This window comes from Crassostrea angulata, chromosome 7, assembly GCF_025612915.1.
Source record: "Crassostrea angulata isolate pt1a10 chromosome 7, ASM2561291v2, whole genome shotgun sequence".
Lineage (NCBI taxonomy): Eukaryota > Metazoa > Mollusca > Bivalvia > Ostreida > Ostreidae > Magallana > Magallana angulata.
Genome location: NC_069117.1, coordinates 19,118,584 through 19,141,537, shown reverse-complemented (window position 1 = coordinate 19,141,537; position 22,954 = coordinate 19,118,584). Strand labels below are relative to the sequence as shown.

The window sequence follows — 22,954 nt, the reverse complement described above, 5'->3', positions numbered from 1 at the left end:
TAAAATTTAAGCCGACATATAAGCAAGTTTAAAATATGTACATTCATTTCTGACCTTACCTTCCTGGAAATTCCTTACCATTTTATTGACTTATATAGAAGAAAGATAATTGCTGTTGATATGTTTTAATAATAATAGATCTATATAGATATCTATGCATATATAATAATATATATCATGAATACACTTTTATCATTATAAGGTTGAAACATTCAATATCTGAATCTTTAAACAAACTTCCCAAACCGAATTCAACAGAATAGTAGCAGTAAAACTGTGGACTAGTAACCATCAAATGGACCAATGGTGAATTGATCTGCACACAAAAACAAAGCGACAAACAGCGGAAGGCTGGTAGCAAACAAATCAACTATCATTCTACTATGAGATGTACATGAAGGTATATATATAGAATTCAAATGAACAGATCAAGCAAAATGATAACGAAATAGTAGAAAAAATCAACCAACAAAATATTTCAATCATATGTTGAAGCTTTAACATTTTTTCATTAAAAGGGAAATCATTATTTGTTGTCAAAAGTTCTCCATTTGCCTGTTTTACAAAATGTAAATAAATGTTAATACTGCATGAAACCCTCAGTTTTTTCTTACTTTTCCTACCTATAAATAACACAACTCTATGTTTAGAAATGAGAGAACTTGAAACAGTTCAGTTGTTTACAAAGATACATGTACTTAACATATTGAACCTATATATCAGAGATTAAAAGATAGCAAATGATCCCTGTGTAATACTGGTTTACAGAAAATGAAGACACTGTAATCTGATAAACATACTACATGTATAAATATAATCTTACTGTTTAGAGAAAGACAAATTAAATTTTATAACACAGTATGCTTGTAAAATTAATACAAGTCCATTGCTGTTACTTTCATCTCCAAGATAAATATTCAGGACTAAATGTTACTCTGAGACACAACAAATAAGAAAATATTGTAACATATGAGGACCCGGAATCTATTAGAACACTGTATTTGATCAGTAGTGTTCAAATAAAATAACAAGACACAATTTAATATAAACTTTACAGATCAATGATGGATTTTTACATTTTTTGTTTGGCACTGATTAAGTATAATTTAAAAGATGAAAACTTGAAAAGTGAAGCAAAGTCACTGAAAGGAAAAAATCAATAAGAAGCCATAGGCCAGAAAACTATGCCTGGTACATCTAAAGTACCTGTTGTCCTAACATGCAGAAACAAAATCTAATTCAAGGAAATTAATATTCTCTACTTTTTAAGATTAACAACATATAAGATTTTGCTAGGTCTATTAAGGCCTAAAAAAAATATTAGGTTTCATATATAATAAAAATGATGAAACTTAAACCCAATTCGACATTTGACTCTGAAGCACATCAAAAGCAAATCGTTGTTTATCTACAAATACACAATACATTTTGTAAAAATAATTACTTAATTCTTATATGGTATGCATATATTTTGAGACAGTAAAAGTGTTCAGACACAAAAGTTACCAAAAGTTATGCACTTTCATTAGCAAGAGATGCACCACTTACAGAATATACATATTTTATGTCTGTTTAATGAACCGTTCAGAAGTGATTTTTACAAGTATGTACAGAAGTGATACAAAATGCTAATTGCATGCATTACGATTAAACTTGCATTGTCTAAAAATTCACCAGGATAACGAAAACTTGATTCCAATAATAAATATGTATTCTCTGCCCATGATCAAAGATGTATCTCAAATAGCAAACCCCAAAAAAATCCAGAAATATTTATCATAAAACTTTTCAGTTTTCATATGACCAATGTTTCAATGCATGATCAGTAATAAATATGATCCAACATTAAACCTTTACATGTTTATAACATGGAAATGTTGCTGAATAGCCATATGCACATTAATGGTGACAACACAAAAAGTTTCGTCACACATTCTTTGTTTTATGCATTTTTTGTTAATAAATTCAACAACAAAAAATTCACATTTACAGTAGGAAATTTTAATTATGTCTTTTTCATATGTACAGATGTAATTAATAAATCCAAGCAGAATTTTGTCAGGATGACAGAGTATCAGGATAAGTTTATTCTGGTGTCAAGTAGTGATTGTCTGACATATCAGTAACCAATAAAATAACAGCATCAATATCAGGTCCATTGTCGGACACCACATGGTTTTATCTAGTTACAATCCATTCATGGAAAAAAAATACTGAAAATTTTAGTAAGGACAAAAGGAAAAAATAAATTTGTGTCAAATGATTATCAAAGCTCATCAACAAGGAAAACATATGTCACCCTTAATTATGGTAATTAAATATGACATCTGCATACTACAATAATACATGTATAACATAGAAAAATGGTTTAATAGTAAGTAGATTCAAACACAAAAAAATGTTTGCGCTTCTGAATTTCATTCCAAATTGCTGATGAGGTGAAAACTATATACAAAAACCATTGCCCAAAATGAGTATAAGCACATGATTTTGATCTAGCACTATACAGTGTACTTTTTTTTTTCAATACTGATGTGCATTGTACAACCAATTTTACACCCATCTATTAAACACAACTAGTGTATCGATACTAGTTGTATATATACACAAACATGTACATTACGAACAATTCATGGCAGATTCAATCAATGACAATATACAAGGTGAAATTCAAGGTTAAGTAACAAGGTTTTATCACAAATTTAATAAACAATTTAACAATTTTGTCTTAAACAAAAAAATTTTGAGAAAAATAAATAGCATCCACATATATTGTACACTTACAATACCATTACAGACATTTATCACCAATGACTACGGTACATTCAACTGCAGTAATATCGCAGTAGTAATGCATGGGTTACTATACGAGTTGATACTGGATTCACAATATACATTTTTTTTAATTACTCTCATGCTAAAAATTCCAAACAGTTGCATTCTTACCACTTATTAAACAAGTAACAATTTCAAAAATTAAGTAATCATACAGTATCACTTGAGCTGAAACGAGTGTAACAATGAGACTAGAAAAACAAATGAAAGGTGTAAACTGAATATATTCATTCATTCCTGAGGTTTATTTTTCAAATCCTTTTCTCCTGTTGACTCCTTCATATTTTCCTTTGCAGGACTTGGTTTCTCATTCTCCTTGGCTGTCTGTGGCCTCTCATTGCGAGAATAACTTTGTCTTTGAGGGGCACTTTTGGGGTAATCTTCTCTTGGTCGATAATTTCTTCTGTCGTTGTCTCGTCTGGAATTATAGTATTCATCTCTTCTCCCATATCCACCTCTCTCATAATTTCTCTGGTTTCTGTAGTAGGTGTCACCACCATCTTTTCTGGGACTTCTAGGATAACCCCTGTAGTTACCTCCCCTTCCTCTACCCCTACCAGAGTACTGAGATCTCCTGGATGCTTCGGAGTTAGAGGCTGATTTAGCAGGACTGCTTTGAGATGATTTTGAACTACTGTTGTCACTGGGTTTCAATGTGGCAGGCTCTTCCTCAGCTTTCTTCTGAGGCACATCAGCATTGCCATCTACACAAGAAAGTTATATCAAATTACTTAATTTTCATTTTCAAAAATCTTTAAACAATTTCCTTGTTAAGCAAATTTAAGTAAAACTTACTGATTATGTGGTTATGATTTGATGTTGGGCTGGACTTGCTTGAAAAATGATTTTGGTCATTTCTTTTTCCCTCAGGCTTCATATAACCCTGTTAACAAATTGAGCAATAAATTCATACAGATAGTACACAGATAACCAAAATACAGACAATATGAAACCTGCATTAATGAAGCAAATTACAATGATAGTACGCAAGTATACAATATACAGGAGGCAGGATAATAGTGATGCATTTTAGACAATCAAATTTGAACCCCAGTTAGAATCATTACGTTACTGGGAGTGTATATATACAATAATATAAAACCAAAAGGAAACTTTTTTGTAAAAGAAATCATGAAAAAGCCTCACCTGTAACTGTAGGGATCCTTTCAGCCGTCTTTGCAGTTCTGCAGCTTCATGTGCTTCATTTACATCAACGGTTTCATGGGTGGTGTCATGACCTGAGTCTGTTATAATAAATCAATCAAATGTATTTTGTCAACATAGCTTGCACACATTGATTGCAAAACCTTTATTATCTGAACCTGAACAGATGTTGTTGCACAGATGAATGAAGATTGGCAATTTTCTTTTTATTTGCATTACAAATTCACAGAGCAAAGAAAACTCTTTAGTTTGTATAACAATCTTTAATCTAATATTACTGAATGGATTTTCTTCATGGAAAAATAAGCATGTTGATGACCATGTTCTACCAGTACTGACCTACTACCACCGGCGCCGGACTGTTGAGGGATGAGGACAGACTGTCCACCTCTTCAGGGCCACTGCTGGCCACAGAGCTGACAGAGGGACGTCGAGGGGAGTAGGAACATTTGACAGGAACCACTAAAAAGATAACTTTTTTTTTAAACCTCCCCAAAACAAAATTTCTATCAAATTTATCACAGAATTCTTACATCAACCAAAATGTATAGAGCAAATCCACTGCATCTAAGACTTACCCTCTCCAAACTGGGTGATCTCCTGTTGAAAAAAAAATAACAAATGAGCATTGAAAATAATACAACAGTAAAATCAAGAAACTTGTAATTCAGGAATTATATTGAATTTACTTCAGTATATTTAATATACTTGCCTCTTTTAAATGATCGGAATCATACAAAAATCTTGTTGTTCTGCTTAAATCTTCATCAACCTTTCTTTCACCTATAAAATGCTGAAACAAAAAGAAAAATAAATTACATAATGCAGTTCAATGACTAGAAACTGATTAGCAATTAGTCATTTATATATATATATTATATATATATGCTACTTTGCTTGTTTTTTGCAAAGCTAAAATCCATTATTTTCAATATTGCTAATTCTGGTTTGTAGATTGTTATAGTTATGATTATCTTGACAAAAGACCTGTTTATACAAATACAATATGTATACATTACATGAACTGTGAGTACAAGTAAGAATATTAACATGAGAAATACATACCTTGATTTCTGAACGCAGTTCAGATAGTTCTTGTTCATTCATGTTGTCTGATCTGTCTACTTTTACTTTCAATTCTACTGCCCTTTTCTGTCTCATCGCAAATATGTCATCTAAAATTCAAAAATTGATTTTAAAAGACAGCTGGTGCAAAATTGCTTAATCCCCTCCCACCTAAAATTACTACACTCACATACTTCTTAATTAGGTTTAAGAAACAGAGAGGATCATAGTAATACAAGTAACTACATGCATCAGCAGAAATCATTATATATCTTTAATCATTTAACATACATGTACATGTACTTTTAGAGGTGGAATAGATATGAATCAATAATATAACTTACTTGCAGCAAGTTTCACTTTGTCCATTTCTGATGTAAGCTCTGTTTCTCTGTTGTTTAAACTACAAGACATTTGATTTATCTAAATTCTGATGGAAAGTGATGTATACATTAAAATGTTAAAACGTTTTGCAAACACACAGTCTTTTAAATCAAATTATTTTATCATTGCTCATTCAAATTTTTAAAACCTATAACATCATTTTATCTGTATGAAAAATTACATGATTTTGTACACATTTTTTTTCAAACAGCACTGTATAACATTTAATACATATTAATTCAATTTAAGCAGTAAATGCTCCTTCAACTAGACTTACCTTGTTCTCACTTCCTCAAAGACTGACTTTATTCTTTTGTAAGTTTTATCTACTTCTTCATTCAGAATCATGCGAAACCTCTCCAAAGCAACAGTCTGTCTGTGTAGATCCTTAACTGATTTTTCAATCCCTGAAAAAAATCAAATGAAACACTCATTGATAACACATCTATCATCAATGTTATGTTCTATTCATTTTTTTTTAAAGCTTATCTTTTAACAACTTTTAAAATCTGTTATTTGCAACTAAAACAATTTTATGAAGTAAAATCAACCTTCTTCTTCTTTACAAGAGACCTTGACCTTTGACAGTAAAAAATTTTTAAGACAACTTTAAATAGTCACAAGAATCAAATGTTAACAACTTTAATGAGCTTTTGTGTTAAAACCTCTCTAGAAGGGGAACCATATTCCTCTTACTCTTGGGACAGTCCTGTACAACACTTACCAGCGTGTGCTTTATAGTGTGTTGGTTTATGTTCAGATTGAGAGGCAGTGCTTCTCTCACTGGCTGTTCTCTGTCTATGGGAATGGGATCCTGAAATATTCAAGACCCTTGGTTTTACCTTTATGGCTTCCAAAATTTAATATATATACATTGGTATGTATAGCCTCATTTCAAGCTTTTTTTGTTTAGAAATAGTACAGGTATATACAACGTCATTTAAATATACAGGTTTGTTTCTTAAGAAATTTAATTTGTAAATCAATTATTCCTTGACTAGAAGAGCTGGCTGCTGCTCACCAGAATGTGTTCGTTGTCGACCATGGTGATGACTGTTGGGCTGCCGCTGTGGTTGTGGGGTGGATCCAGCCCTCTGGGATGGTGCTGATGACACTGGGGGTGAGTTTCTAGATGTGCGTTGCTGCCTTTGAGGCTGTGGTGATTGCTGTTTGGATGGGGATGAATTTGAGAGGGATGCCTCGGTGTTGGAGTTTGGTGTTGTCACACTAGCTGCCTGTACATCAGCATTTGATGCCTGAACTCTTCCTTTCAGCTCACTGTCTGTGTTACTTAATGCAGAGATCTCTGTTTCTGAATAACGCAAATGTAAAGATATTGATATCCAAACTATTAACCCTGCATGAACAGATTTGGATAAAGAGTAGAAATGTTAAATTTTATAATCCAATAACCAGATGTTCACAGTACAGGGAATAGGTTATTTTGGGGGTTTTTTTAGTTGAGAAAAAGCAAGATATCTGTGAGCCAAAGCTCACTAGTGATACCCCCACTCTGATGTGAATATACAAAATAAGCAAAGTCATCATTTAACATAAAGTTAGCATCCGATTGGTACAAAAATTTATCCCACAATATGGCATGCCTAAACAAATAGTGTGTTAAAATTTCAAGCATCTGCGATAAATAGTTGCTGAGAAATCTTTGACAAAAATTTGTTTGAAAATTTTGGCTAAAAATAAACAAAGTTGTCATTTAACAGGAAGTTGATGTCCGATTGGTACAAAAATATATAATTTCAAGCATCTGTGATAAATAGTTGCTGAGAAAAATGTGACAAAAGTTTTTGTTACAGATGGACAGACAGACAGAAGGACAGACAGACAGACACACAAAAGTAAAACAGAATACTCCATTCTCCTGCGGAGCAGGGGTATAATAATTCAGGCAACTGTCCTGAAATCTGCATGTGAATTTAATCCATTAGTAATTTACAGTCAGTGGACTGGAGACAAAGAACCTCACCATTGCCTAGGATTCCATTAGGTATACTGTCCTTGACGGGTATTCCATTAGGTATGGGGGAGGTGGTCTCTTTCTTTGGGGATGAAGCCTCTCCATCCTCACTTGCAGCCTTGGAAGAGGCCTTCTTTTTATTTTTCTTCTTCTTGTTGGGAGTCTGCACAAAAGAATGAAGTTGACATCTTGAAATTCCATTTGCTTCTGTTTCATGTTGAAATAAGTAGAGGTGGGCATGATTTTAAAAATTATCTTGTTTATTAAATTTGATGGTTCAACACATTACTAAAAAATTGTTCAGATATGTCAAGCTTTGCCAGTTTTCCAGACAATCAATTTACTGTGGAAATAATCACCAACAATAAAATCTTGTCCATATATTGAAAACAAATTTATGTGCAAAATTTGAACTGATGATATTCTGTCCCAGGTTTTCCTTTTCAAACACTTTTTGCTTAAAAATTTGATAATCAGAAATAGCTTTGTGCCAAAATTAAATTTTTTTTTTATATAAAAATTTCCCCGTTTTTCTGTTTTGAAAACGCATTCTCTATCATCTCAGATTTCAATACACAGCAACAACAAATAAAAATTTCACCAAGCATAAAGATGGAATGTGTGAAAAAAGTCTTCAAATTTTTGCCATATATATTGATTTAAATTGTTTTTCACTGACATGTATTTATTCAGAAAAATGAACAAAAGTGATGGAAATACAGTGGAGCCTCACTTATCCGGACACTTTTGTCCCCAGGCCAAATCGTCCGGATATGTGAAGCGTCCGGATATCTGAATTGTGATATTTACCTTTAATATTTATGAAAACATAACTCATAAATTAATTATACAATTAAATTTGATAGCCATAAGCACTACAAAAAAAGTTTAGTTTTTTTTTAAAATTAACAAAACAAAATATTGTTACAAACATTATTTAAGGTATGTTTTTTCCACAGGAAACCAAGCACTACATTCTACAAGGCAACACATGTACATGTACATGTACATAACAATCACTGTATTAAACCGATAATTTAATTACATTCGCATAACAAAGCGAAGAGAAGAAAGTCGGTGTTCCACTTTACGCTGACAAATCTTTTTCATCAAGCTAGCGGTGATCGCAAATCTCGCTCTCTTGGCCGGTGGTGTTGACATGTTTGAAGCTGCTCAACATTTCTATATATATTCCCTTATTGATAATTGTCCAAGCTAATGTTTCATTGACAGAACATACTCAAGCTAATTTTACGTATCCATCTTTCTATAGAGTTAATTGCACCCAAGCGATATTTACAAGTAGCGTGAACACTCATCCACGCCATGTTTGGCATAAATTATTATTACACTGTTAATTGAACACACGCTATAAAATTAATGTCGATACCCTGAACATCCCAAGCGGTCTTAATAACTATCGTAAACAGAACTCAAATTATCAAATATTTCATTTCAATTACGTTTTAAAATGAATTGGCGTACGAACGATCTAATCACACTACGATTAATAGAATTTTAATTCAATCAATAGATGACTTTTTTAAACACAAATTAAACAATTTTCATGACATTTTAATCAAACAATAACAGTTCATAAGTTAAATGGCGACAATTAAACATGTCGCATCCATGGTTATCGTAATATCCTCGGGCGAGTACATAGCGTGATACAGGTGACCCCGATTACCGGACGAAGGCATTGTTTAAAACCAGCAACCAGTGTCAGATGTTTTTACACTAATTTGCACTTGTGCATAAAAAACTTTTGTGCCCCCGAACACTTAAATGTGACCGTCCGATTAAATGAGGTAAAATTTAAAGCAAAAATGTATTATGTGGTAAAATTTGACCGTCCGGATCCGGAACGCGGAATTCCGGATAAACGAGACAAATTATTGTGTAAAAATTCCGTTCCCAATAAAAATCGACCGGAAAGTGAAGCGTCCGGATATCTGGCGTCCGGATATCTGAGGCTCCACTGTAGTAACCTATGCCAATCTAAAGTGATTATACATGTGATCTCAGGGTTAACAAACTATATCTTTTTGCTACTATTGAATATGTACATTAAGTCAACATTCTGTGACAAAGTATCATTTAAAGTTAAGTCAAAAAGTGTAGAGGATCCTTATATATACTTGTAAAAATGTTGCTAATATCATTCATTACAGTTTTATTATTTTGATTTTCTAATGGTCTGAAAAATTTGCGTCGTCATAATTTTTTTAGTAACAAGTGTATAAAGAGAATACATCAAGAGATAAGAATTTTTCATTGAAGTAGCATATATATATATAGGACTACACACCTGCAAGCTCATAAAATCAATGACTTAAACTAAATCTAGATACCTCACATTAAATATTGATCACATACACAATGAGTCTATCATTTTGAAATGCATGGTGTAAGGGCTTTGAACACCTTTATGGTATAAAACATTTATCAATACCTTATTCCCAGACCAATGCCACTCATTTAGAGCTTGTTTTGCACCATCTGTAAAAGAAAAGGTTTTTTTATGGAGCAAGACTTACCAGACAACTGATATATAAATACAAGTGACAGCAATAATTTCTTGAAAAATATGAATTTTTATGATTGTAAGTTTAAAGCTGCTTGGTCCGCCTTTATATCAAATTTTGTGCACGTTTTGAAACGATGGTTATTCTAAGAAAGAATATATATAATAATAGACATTGTAGTAGTGTTCCCAGTCAATTAAGCCAAATTTCAATGAAAAAAATTATGTACAAAATTTGTTAACAAAAGAAACAACATAAAAGGGTATCGCATTATTTCCCTTCATGTTAAAATTCACCCCTGATGTCGAGACGGGTGTGGTGGTATTACGACTTTGACATCGCTAAAAATAAAGGTTGTTATATTCAGGCAAATTACAAATAAACCTGTGTACGTTTTGTTTGCTAATATTTCTACATGGTTTGATTTTATTTACAATCAATGCATAATATGTGGGTTGAATAACGCCAATCACTCGAGGGACGAAACCAAAGGGTTCCCTTTTTCTTATCATTCTCAAGATGCATTTTGGTTTGTTTTTTCGTTTGCCCAAAAAGAAATAATTTTTATATACCTTAAAATTTGTAAATTTGAAAGGAGACCGATTCTACTGGTGTAAATATGATAAAGTCCAAACTATCTAAGATAAAGGGTTTGTATGCAAAATTATGTGATACTGTAATAACAACAAAATCGGACCAAGCAGCTTAAGTTTCAGGTTGACGTGTGATATATGATTTACCTTAGCATTTAATATCGCTCTCTATCTTGAAAATTTTTTTTTAATATACCCTAATCTAACAACTATCTAGGTTTCAAAACACTTCAATAATTCGTGTTCAAACTTGCTGCTTACTCATTGTCTCCCATCATAAAATCAATATCAGCTATAGAAATATATAGAAATATATGCAATGCGGAAAAAAATGGGCATCATCAGAATTGAAAAGAGAAATCATTACAGTGATATTTCAACTTTTTCTATATACTATTAAAGCTTCTGTACTTGTCTATCCTATTTGAAGAAAAAAATAAAATAAAATGATATTGATAGATTTCTGAAATTGGCTTAAGTAATAAGTCTAGGGTATGTAATAATCTTCAAGGAGCAATTTGGAACTTACCATCACAATAGGCCTGAATGGCCTTAGCAACATCATACTCATAGTACTGTAGAACTAAAATGATTTCATTGTTGCTCTTTCCAGTAATAACTTCTCGTACTGCATTAACCTGAAATAGCAAAACACTCATGACATTTACAAATAAAAGATGATTTAGCATGAAACATCTCCTTATGTCATAATCTTTTTTCACATCAAGATAATCAACTCCTTTCTCTATTCATTTTTAGAATGTACATGATTATTTACACAGGTCACACATAGATCATTTTATAATCCGGGCTACTTTCAAATGCTACAGAATGCCCGACCACAACCCCCTCCCAAATGTTGTTGGTCCATCTATCAATTAAGTTTTAATCTTCTAAAACCTAGTAAATAAACTTCTCAAGTCTGAAATGAACATTTTAATAACTAAAAATGTCCCTTCAGATATGATGGACATGAAATAACTATAATCTTACATGACCATATTAATAATAATTACGGCAGCATGTACTTGGTCATGTCCAGGGGTGTTCGAAAAACGTTCTTTTTTTTGTTTTTTATTTTTAAATTAATCTTTTTCTTTTACCTGTGAAGTGAACTGCAATATGTCAATAAAATGTTCTCAAAGATATCTATTCTATTTTATTTTTCATTTTTTAAAAACATATAAGCATTGAACCACTTTTATATTTATATACACACCTTTTCCTTTATATTTTCTTGCGCTGAAGAAACCTCTGCCATTACTGCTTTAGTTCTTGTATCAAAGTGAATGGTTCCTGAGTTTTCTGAGTAAGAAAGAGAAACTTAAATACTATTGGCTGTCATTGTCAAGTTTTATCAAATATCTTTTAATACTGGTATATTAAAGTAATCATGTTCCGTATACCCTATACTGATCTTTAATTTTTTTTTTAAGGTTGGATTTCCTTTTTCTTACACCATGATTGTTGAACAATTTTTTTCATTTCATCTCAATAATGGTTTGTCAGCAGCTGTTGTATTAATTCATTCTCTGTAGCATGTAACATGATAAAAAAATCATGCTGCAATGTGTTTGCTAGGCTAGTTTTGTTCTAAGCAGCTTTATCTGACACGAAGGGGAGAAAGGCCACCATTGATCATCACCATCCGGACTCTAAGGTCTTTGGTCTACAAACTCATGCATGCTAAATGAATCTATCAACGTCATTGGGAGGCAATATGCTAGTACTGGGGCTCTATCATTAAATAAATTATCAATCAATTATCATGCTTAGAGATCTTTCATGATTGAATGAGATGTGAAAATAAAATACAAATATTGATCACAAAACTGTAGAAAATTTATTTGTTTATAAAAGTTGCTTTTGCACACACATTTAAGTATGTACATGTAGTTGATATAGAATTTTTATAGATTGTTGATGGCTTAGAAAATACTCTGTACAATTTTGATCCTTGATACAAAATTCTTTTTAACATTTCAGAAAAAAAAAATCTTCAAAGGCACCATTTTAAGTTATAAATATACTTAGCTGGTATTTCTTTAATGTAAGTTATGTTTTCTCTTTTAATATCTAAGAAAAAATCTTAAGAGTTCATAGTTCTGTGATGTTTGTTTGCATATGGTCAATGCAAGTTCAAAATTTTTATGAATAAAAAATATACAATGTACATTTCTTTTTTAACACCCATTCTTATATTGGTTCAGGAAGTTTTGGTTAAACTGATCACACCAATAAAAATGCTACCTGTATTCTAATATATATACAAGTAAACAAAGTAATCAACCAACCACAAGGCTGGGAAACCCACTACCTTCCTGATTAAGTCATTGTGGCTATTGACATCGGAGAAAATACCCTACATGCATAAATCATATACACGCTGTTTGGAAAGAGAAATTTACTGTTAGTGCCAACTCAACACTACTATGGTATATACAGAAATAGAAAAATCCACAAAGAACATTTCTGGTCAAACACTTGTAAAATTTATGTCAAGTACAAATTAATGAGTTGTTCACATACTCAAGAATGCCACTGAAAAGGATACTTGTACAATTTTCAACAGCAACTCTGAAACAATTTAAAAGATGCAAACCATACCATTTCCTCTCTCAGTAAAATCAAATGCAGTATGATGCTTGTCATTTGAGAACGTTCCGTAAAAAAAAACAACATTTAAGAGCAGTAAAATTCTTATCAATCAACCAAGAGAGCACATTTCTGAGGAACAAATCATGTTACATGCACACAACATGGAATTTATTTCTCAGAAACTTTTTGCATCCTGGGTGTTTCACACATGGTATGGAGACATATTGCAATTTCACAACTACATCACTGAAAATGTCTTCTACTAGATTTTCAGTAAAACTAGTAGTGGCAGGTTGTCCTAGTTTTAGGTCAAGGTCAGATTCAGTGATAAAAAAGATTTTAAGTTAAAAATAAGTTTTCATGTTTCTGTTTCTTTTAATTTAATTAATTGAACTATGCTGTTTGCAAAACTTCACATATCCACAGGCCTTGACAATGAAATATAAACAGTGATACCCATAAGGACAGTATTCATCATGAATCAATCTCAGGTTTTTTTGGTAACCATATGACATACTAACATGCATTTATCAAATCAGGGTTGTCTCTAAGACCCGGGAGGCAAGGAATTCTCCCGCCTAAAGTGACATAATTACCTGGCTATTTTTGCATTTCAAAAACAATCTAGCCATAAGCTAGACCTCCAGACCCCCTTCTACTTTTTTTTATTTCTTCTTTCTACTTAAATTTTTAGAGACAACCAGGTGCAAATGCTATTTCATTGCACTTCACCCCAAATATAAAGTACCAGTACTATTTATATAACTTCAAATTATCATTTGACATACTGACACATTTAAATTTATTGACAGTAAACGAACACTATACTTCTCTTTTGATCTTGATAAAGTCCCTTTTATACACAAGAATGCTAAATTCAAAATAAACCAAATACAACTCCAGTTGTAATTAAATCTTGCAACTGCACCTTTAAAATTTAATTAGTTAAAGCTTTTAAGTTCTAAAAGTTTAAGGTGATTAAAGGGTTGATCTTCATTAGAACTTGGTCATTTGGCCTGAAAATCAATATTAAAACCACTTGTACATGTATATCTGTAGAAAAATGCCACATCATTTGTTAAACATACAATGATGGCTGTGCTAATTCAATGGTTATATTGATCACCTTGAGTAATATGTACGTCACTTCCAACCATTCTCTATGCATGCAGCACTTTTGACAAAAATCTTTAAAGAATTTATTGACATGTAATTTGAAAAAAATCTGCTATTGGGTATGGTTGATTTTTCTTCATGAGAAGGAAATAATCTTTGTAATGGTGACAGCTTGACAGATAGCCTGCACAGCATACATGTAATCTAGATTTGTTTGAAGGGTAAGAAATATTTATGTTTAGGCAGAGGGGAAGGCACAAAAACACACTAACACAGGACACAGGTAGCAAGTGTGCTGTGCGCAGGAGCTCAAACAGTGATCTAAAGTCCAATTCCTAGAAAAGCCAATTTGTACACATGTAATGTGTCTCATATAGTACACTAGTCTAGCTGGTATATATATCTGTACATTATGAATTACAAAAAATTAAACAAGTACATTTATTGAATTAAATAATTAATAAGAAATGAAGTATAATTGATTTAGCTTGGACAATGTGCACCAATGTCCTTATTTGTTTATAACCACCCCCCCCCCCCCCCCCAAAAAATGATAATCACTTTTTGTCTTTGAAAGAGACTGATTCTGCAATGTAACTTGCTGAAAGTTAGTATTTTAGGAGAACTGATTTTTGGAAAAATTGTTATACATTAACGGCTGAAAAATTGAACCAAGCACTGTAAAGACTAAAAGTAGACATATGTCCATATAAAATGATTAATGTCCCACCCTATTTCCTGTATAACATATTTGTATTGTAACTCTTGCTGCAACAAGTTTTAGTTAACAGTAAACAGTAAAATTTGTGACAGAAGATATACAATTACCAATTAAGGAAAGTCATAGACATGGTCATTTAGAAAGTCATGGTTTCAAAACAACATACTGTAAAACGAGAAAATTTGGCGCATACGTATTTTAGCGCAAACGCAGGTGCCAGTACATTAGCGCAATTATATTTTAGCGCATGCATCTTTTCTTTAAAAAAGAATACACAAAATGTTGTTGTTTGATTAATGATCACGCCCTAAATTTAGTTCTGTGTTCACTTAAGCACGTGAACACAATGACTTTGATTTCTATCTCGCATGCATGGTAAACTGTCGTTGAGAACAATACACTTACTTTTGTCTAAATCGTCAGTAGATAGATATGAAAACCTCATGTATTGGCGATGATGTGTAGTTTTTGTTGGTAAGCAAATTTGAGTTATCGGACTTTGAATTTAACGTGTCGACTTGGATAACACTAGAGGAGTCCCGAAACTAAAAATGAAATCACCATGAGTTTCGATCACCATTAGAGAATCTTTTTTGCAGTAATTTTACATTTAAAAAAATAGGTATCGTCTTGTTATCTTTATATCCACTAATCAGAGATCAAAGAAATTATTATCAATCATGTATTGTCAGCGTTAACGATCGCCACGCTAAATCACATTTTCACCTCGAGGCGCTAAATGGAAGTGGCATGGGGAGAAGCCCAATTTTCAAGGTGCTAATGAGAATATTAAAAAGCAATTAAAACTGAATTAAGTAATCCATGTTTAGGCACTTATACCCGATAACCTATACCGTTTACTTGTGTAATTGTTTAAACAAACAGAACCGACAGCATCTGATGTTTAAATGAACACTTCTATATAGCCTTAAAAATGGACTGACGTTATTGCTTTGCAACTTGAAGAAATTTAATACAGATGGAAAATCGTTGGCGCACTATTAATTTTAGCGCTTAGAGACAGTTGCGCCAAAGGCGCTAAAATTTGTAGTGCGCCATATTTTCTCGTTTTACAGTAAATGAATTGCTTTCAAAATACATATCTTGTTAATATCAATTTTATAAAAATATCTTGAACCAATTATTAGAAAAGCAGCTAGATCGAAAATCAAAAATACTGCAAACCAAGATCAAAACTAAATTGCTATCCTCTCTATCATATGCAGTTTTGCTTTAATTTCAATAAAAAGAGCTTGAAAAGTGTCAAAAACCTAGACTAAAAACTGCAAGAATAGTAAGGTCAAAGACACCAGAAAGAAAAAGGTCAGAAAGTTATGACACAGTTGAATTGCTCTCTTCATTAGTCTAACTCATTCAATGCATATCATTAAAATCCACACCAACAAAAAAATCCATAACACATTCATTTGTATGGTATGGTACATCACGAATTCTGCCCAATAAATTTGGTTTTAACACCCCCTGTTTCAATACACAGTTTCAAATAAAAAATCTTAAGTTATTTTGCATTACAAATTAAAACAATGACAGCACTGGAAACAGGAACCTAAGACAATTCCTATAGAAACTTATTTGTGACATTTCTTTGATATTTAATACTTACAGTTAAAACCATTTTTTAAATTGGTTGTTTTTAAAAACCGACCAACCCAAATTTTCAAGAATTTAAAAAAAAATGATTGTGGAATCAGTTGAATGAATTTAACGTAACCATCATAATATATTTATTACTTATGGTTAGATATCCACCATAAATTCTTAACTCATAACCTTTGAAGTGAATGCAACATCTCAGATAAACTGGGTACAGACTGTGAACCCCATGACTTTCACTTTGCTAAATTTAATGAACCAAACATTGTTAATTAGTTATAAATTACATTAAGAAGTTAAGATTCTTTATTAGGGATTACGACAACAAGAGCTACCAGTACAATAAACATCCCCCTACACTTCTACTTATCAATTAATGAGTGAGTGTAAACAGGTTACGTAAACATTGATGAAGGGAGTTAACATGAAACCGGTTTTCAATACAATCCTTTTTACGCTGCAGCCATTACAAGACCATTCAGCCAAAATGTTAGCATATTCCAGAATACCAAAACTAAACTCGAAACAAAATAAAAACTAAAACGTGCGTCGTACGAATTTTGTTTGCCTATACAAACTTGTTATGAAAAAGCGAAACACTGCTTCAAACAGACGATATTTTCTCGGTAGCTAAATCAACATGTTCGTGTAAGTAAACATCGTTCTTAAATCCCAGAGATGATTTAATAAACATTACCTGATCTAACACCGTTTTTCCTGGCCATTCTTTTTATCAATTATCGCTTGTGATAGAAAGTTGCAGAGTATCGCCACTTTTACCGGAAGTGCTGCCTATTTCATTCGACAGTCGAGAATCTCAGTGGTTCCGGAACAGACGAGTTAGATTTCGCGCCAATATTCGAAAGGCATTTGTTGTCATTTCCCCTTTCTTTTTTTTTTTTTTTTCCTTATTTACAGTTATTTTTAAATTCTTTGAAAAATGACCAGCTTCTCTCATTTTCCAACCTATTGTATATCAACTGGTCATGGATATTTTGACAGCTTTGACCTTTTCCAGATAATATTTTTCTTAATTTCTTCATTCATTTTAATTGTAGACTGTCTCGAAACAAAGAGAAGTATGAATTTATAGCACTGTATGTTAACCTATATGTTTGATTATATGATTTATGGGAAACAAACATAAAATTTTGCTGCATGTACGCCGCTGCTGTGCATCTTCGCTAGCCAAGGGTTTTTATGGGGAGCAAAGTGGACCGAAAACCCGGGCCTTGGCTAGCGAAGATGATGCTAGCTGTGTGTCTGATCAATGTTAAATTTAAGAGTCCGAAACAACCTTCGGTCCCCTTTTTCGATAAAAATGTCAGTCTCTGTCGTTTAATTATTCAGCAATAATATTAACTTCTGCATTTTTATAAAGTAACTTCAAATTAAAGTCTTGTTCGTTTACCTTAGGTAATTGACGATATAATCAGTCGAAACTCGTATTATAAATGTTTACATAAAAATATAGGTCTAAGGTTGATAAAGTGAATCAGCCCTAACGATACTGATACATGAATACTAATTTACTTCATGGATCCAACCATCTTTCAGTAAATACGGTTCCCGATAAAAATCGATGAACATATAATAATTATATAATGGAAAATGAAACAACAGAATATTTCCTTATAACACTACACGTACAAATATACTACAAGAAGTAGTATACTTTGTTCACTATTTTATTTACATTCGCGTTCATAAATATCTCTATTTTGAACCTACATGCATCATATTTTGTACGTTTGTATAATAATACAAACACATTTTTGTAAGCTTTGACTTCGACAATTTAAGACACTCGGTAACAAAAAACAAAAATAGACAAACAACCAGACCCCCCCCCCCCCCCCCCAAAAAAAAAGAGCATACGCAACTCTTTAAAATACACGAAATACAAACAGTTTGCTAGGTATACAAAACTTGAATTATTTTTAAAATCGAGCACATTATTCTTATATATTAATGGCAGAGTGCATGCAACCAAATGCAATGTGGAAATGCGGTAGGATCGACAACCCCTCCTTCCATTGAACAAAGAATAAAATCTGACAACATATACAGACTGTTATATTAAATTGTACACAAAACACTTACGCATGAACGAGATATATATGATTTAGTTTTATACATACGCGGATAACTGCATGTATCGATCGTGATAAGGCGTGGGAGGGGGTGGGTGGGTGGATTACAGTGATCTGTACAATGGCGATAGGATATAGCAATTACAAAACAATTTCTATATAACACCTGTTGTTTAAGATTGATGGTCACTGTATATGCACTTATTACTACATGTATATGATATCATCGATTACCTGATTTCGGGAGGGGGATCGAAAAACACTTTCACTGAGTGAAAAGTTTGCATCTTTTCAGTATCGACTAGGAGAGAGTGATTAGAGGGTCCAAATTCCCAAAACTCTTTCTATGTTTGTGTGGAAATATATTAATATGATTTTCACAACCAAAGCTTATATTCAAAGCATAGCTAGACATCTGTCTCTCAACCGACAGTAGAACATTGTAAAGGCTTTGGAGATTTTAGTAAGACTATCACTGTCGTTTAAATTTAAGTGGTGGGCTAAGGAATTTGGAATGGCGAGAAAGAGCAAACACGAAAGCCTTTGATGATTTGTGTAGTTCATGTCGATAGGAGGGCGAAATGTATGTTGGCCATGTTGACATGTACCCGTGTACCCGGATAAACAACAGCAGATTAATTACGACGGCCAGGGTGGACAGGGTGCAGGAAACTCTCAGATCCTCATCTGACCTCGTCTTGAACTGAACGTATTTATCAAAGATTCTATAAAATGCTATAATAGAACTCTGTCATTCTTGGAGCATATGTAACAATTAATATCTCCGCAATTGGGGAAATAAAGATTGAATGAATGACATGTAGTACCCGGATAAACAACAGCAGATTAATTACGACGGCCAGGGTGGACAGGGTGCAGGGAACTCTAAGATCCTCATCTGACCTCGTCTTGAACAGAACGTATTTATCAACGACAACAATTCTTACGTAACGACCACCCCACCACAGTAACGTCGGAAGCAAATTGAAAGTAGGGGGGGGGGGCTAGACTTATCAATAAAAAAAAAGCCCCCCCCCCCTCCCCCGTTCCGATGCCTATGCACCACCACCCCTTGAAAAAAAAATACATGCAGGTCCCCTTTTGAAAAGAAAGGTGTCGTGATCCTAGAGTACATATGTTTTAACAAGGATTTTTCGTTCTATTCAATTGTACAGTAGTAAATACTATTTCTTTACACTGCATAGTAACCTTTGCACAGTAAACAAACAATTAATTAATACAAACATCTATCTTATTTAAAAAACGAAGGACAAGATAATGAATATACACGTCTATTTTTTTTAAATGCCAATATCAACAGCACTTTGTATATTTAATCATGGGCGTAAATTTCTTATAGACTGGTTATATATGTAAATTCTATTTTTAACCCTTTAATAGCGAAAATTAAATATAGTCCAACGACAAGTGTATATTAGTTTAAGAAATATACTTATCATAAATGCTTAAATGATGATTGTCATTAATTGTCAATTGGTAGGATTACATGAGAGAGAGGTGCAAACTTGACACAAACTTACGTTGAAGTGGTTACTTTCACAATTCCCCCTGTATGTGTGTAGGTATAGTTAGTTAAATGTACAACTAAAGCACTGTTATCAAGCTCCCGATTCAAGGTAAATTAAAACGAAAATAGAACTTTCGAATTTGTATACATAGATAAAGATGAGTATAGGTTACTGGAATCCCCTCGCACTTAATTCACCATCGTCACGCTTCGTGTTGGCCGCTGAAACAGATTATCATTTGACTTTACCCTTTCAAGCGTTCAGAGATAACTTTCAGATTAATAAAAAGTCAACCCGCTTATGATGATTACGAAGCACAAAAAATTATGATGTCAGCATTTTTCAAAATCATGTAGGTAAAAGTTTTTATCTGCCCACGTAAATGTCCCAATATTGCGCTTATCTTAGGAATAGTGCACCCTTTGCGAAGTACTTATCTATACCTACTGTATTTTGTCAACACTCCTTTCCCATGCACGTTGTTTAAAGGATATACCGGTGTATATCCTTATTTACTTACGTATGCAATCGGAAAACTATATCAACTTATATTATGAGATTTAGGGATTAAATTTACCCCGTAATTCAATAATTGCACGGATTTATCCAAAAAAATATAAAAGACCACTTACATAGACGTCTTTTCCCAAATGGACAAGACCTTGGTTGAGAGAATTAATTATAAAACAAAACCTAAAACGCAGGAGGTGAGGGAAATCTATACAGATATATAGCTTATCGGCGGACTTTACTTTGTCAACAGCTGTGGTCCCCTATTGATAGGAATACACGACATATTCAGTTCTAGTATTGACTGGGGGCGTCCACCAAAACCGTTATTCAATACACAAATATTAATCCCTGTTTTGTGATAACAAGGATGATCGAAAGATTTGTTTATTTTTTAAGCTTCTTGCATAATGTGCAATTTTGTATATCGATTACTCAGAATACTAAAGTCATTATCCTATTCTAAGAGCAATATAACGCGCAAAGTTTTTAATATGAATAAATGCCGTATGTCAACTTTGTCATTAAGTAAGTTGGAATCATCGAGCTCATAACTCTAATCCCGACAGCTTTTCCCATTTTACATCTAGGGTATACAAATCATAGAACTACAAAATAGTACCTTAAAGGGTGGAGCAACTACATATTGTATTTAAACTAGACGACACATCGTCTATAGTAGATCCGATTCTGTACGTATGATTGACTACTGTGCATTATTTTTCATCTTTGAATACTATCAAATTAAGATATAATTTAATCTCATCATCTTCTTAGGGGGAAGCAACGCATTTAGGCATTATTATGTTACATTAAAAGTTTAAAATCGACGAAACTTATCTATTACAAAACTACCTGTATTATCGAAGTTTTGAAAATAATGTCACCACTGTATTCTTTTTTTTTTTCTCTTCTCTTTCCGTATTATCCATTTGTCGTACAAATATATTAGTCTTATAATTACTTCAACAGCTATATTCTTAATATGACAATAGTAAATAGTTCTGTGCATAATTAAGGAGAACAGGTAAGTTGTTAGAACTTGTTAATAATCCTTATGTAATATACAATAAAATATGTTCCAACAATACCCAAATAGATGGTGGATAGCGCGAATATAAAGAAACTACTTTCTCATCTGTTCAAAGTCATTCTCAAATGATAATAAACGCTTAACACACCCCGACCATATCTGCATTTGTTGCTATTATAGAGGCTTATTTGAATTTTACAGACTTTGCCATCATAAACAATTTGTTTGAGCGAATATATAGACTTTAAATGAACTCAAAACAATTTATGTAAAATAGGTGACACCAAAATAGCAATGAATTTACATATATAAATTGTTGTTTAGAAAATATATCACAAATTAAACTGAAAATTCATATGGGAAAGAATTATTGCAATGATCCATTATATCACATGTTGTTGCCCCCCCCCCCCACCCCCTTTTCGATCGACAACACAAAAATTAATCATCCTTCTCTATTCATTTTAGGAGAAAGAAAACCCGTCGGTTCCAAGATGCACAAATATGCAGTGGCGGTACAAAAGAGATCATATCATATATATGTGCTTTATCACTAATCAGATGACTCTGTGATTAAAAAAAAGAGCATTGATATCGATCAAAGAATATAGCGTGTGCAACGTATACATATATGTAATGTGACTTCGACCATCGCTCGCTGCAAACTGAATATTCGTTGAAGCAATTTTGATTAATTAGTGGAAGGATGTGAAAATCCAAAAAATGTCACGAAACTTAATTATTACTCAACATTATAGGTTAGGTTAAATTATCCACCTATCCCCGAATATTTCTGATAAGGGGCAAGAGAGTTCGAACACCGTTAGGTACCACAAGAAAATGTTATTCAGAGTTTATCCGGGTGTCAGATTTTGTTTGTTTGCAGATACAGATCATTTATTTCTAATTCAAAGCCCAGAACAGACAATTAAGTAGCCGAGTGACATATCATTATTCTAGATAATTACAAGAGAAAGACATGCCAATGAATTGTGTAGAGATTATTAAGGTATAAAACTTATAGCAAATGACAATGTTAATTCAAACAATATTTCACTTAAAAGGAGTATAATAGCATGTTATCATTAATAAATTTGCCCATAAGATATTAGAATTTCCTTGTCTTCAATATTGAGAAACCAAAAAAGTTTTTGTTTATTATCTAAAGCTGAACATTTTGGAAATTTGCTTTTAAT

At 32.6% G+C, this 22,954-nt stretch overlaps 1 protein-coding gene across 3 annotated transcripts; it reads right to left on the bottom strand.

Annotated features, from left to right (window-relative positions):
• Positions 1–109: 109 nt before the first annotated feature.
• LOC128192992 (spermatogenesis-associated serine-rich protein 2-like) lies at positions 110–20,900 on the bottom strand. Of its 3 annotated transcripts, none has more exons than XM_052866146.1 (16): positions 20,848–20,900; positions 11,764–11,849; positions 11,074–11,182; positions 9,879–9,925; positions 7,433–7,586; positions 6,470–6,760; positions 6,173–6,262; positions 5,726–5,855; positions 5,409–5,467; positions 5,065–5,174; positions 4,712–4,792; positions 4,578–4,599; positions 4,339–4,461; positions 3,982–4,079; positions 3,631–3,718; positions 110–3,539 (listed from the first exon to the last, which is right to left on the bottom strand). In XM_052866146.1, exons 2-16 carry the CDS (start codon positions 11,803–11,805, stop codon positions 3,067–3,069), a joined length of 1,917 nt encoding a protein of 638 aa, XP_052722106.1. In that variant the 5' UTR covers positions 11,806–11,849; positions 20,848–20,900; the 3' UTR covers positions 110–3,066. The 3 variants fall into 3 exon arrangements, with proteins under 3 accessions (XP_052722106.1, XP_052722105.1, XP_052722104.1); XM_052866145.1 differs by lacking the exon at positions 20,848–20,900 and adding an exon at positions 20,228–20,367; XM_052866144.1 differs by lacking the exon at positions 20,848–20,900 and adding an exon at positions 17,291–17,406.
• Between the last annotated feature and the right edge of the window lie 2,054 nt (positions 20,901–22,954).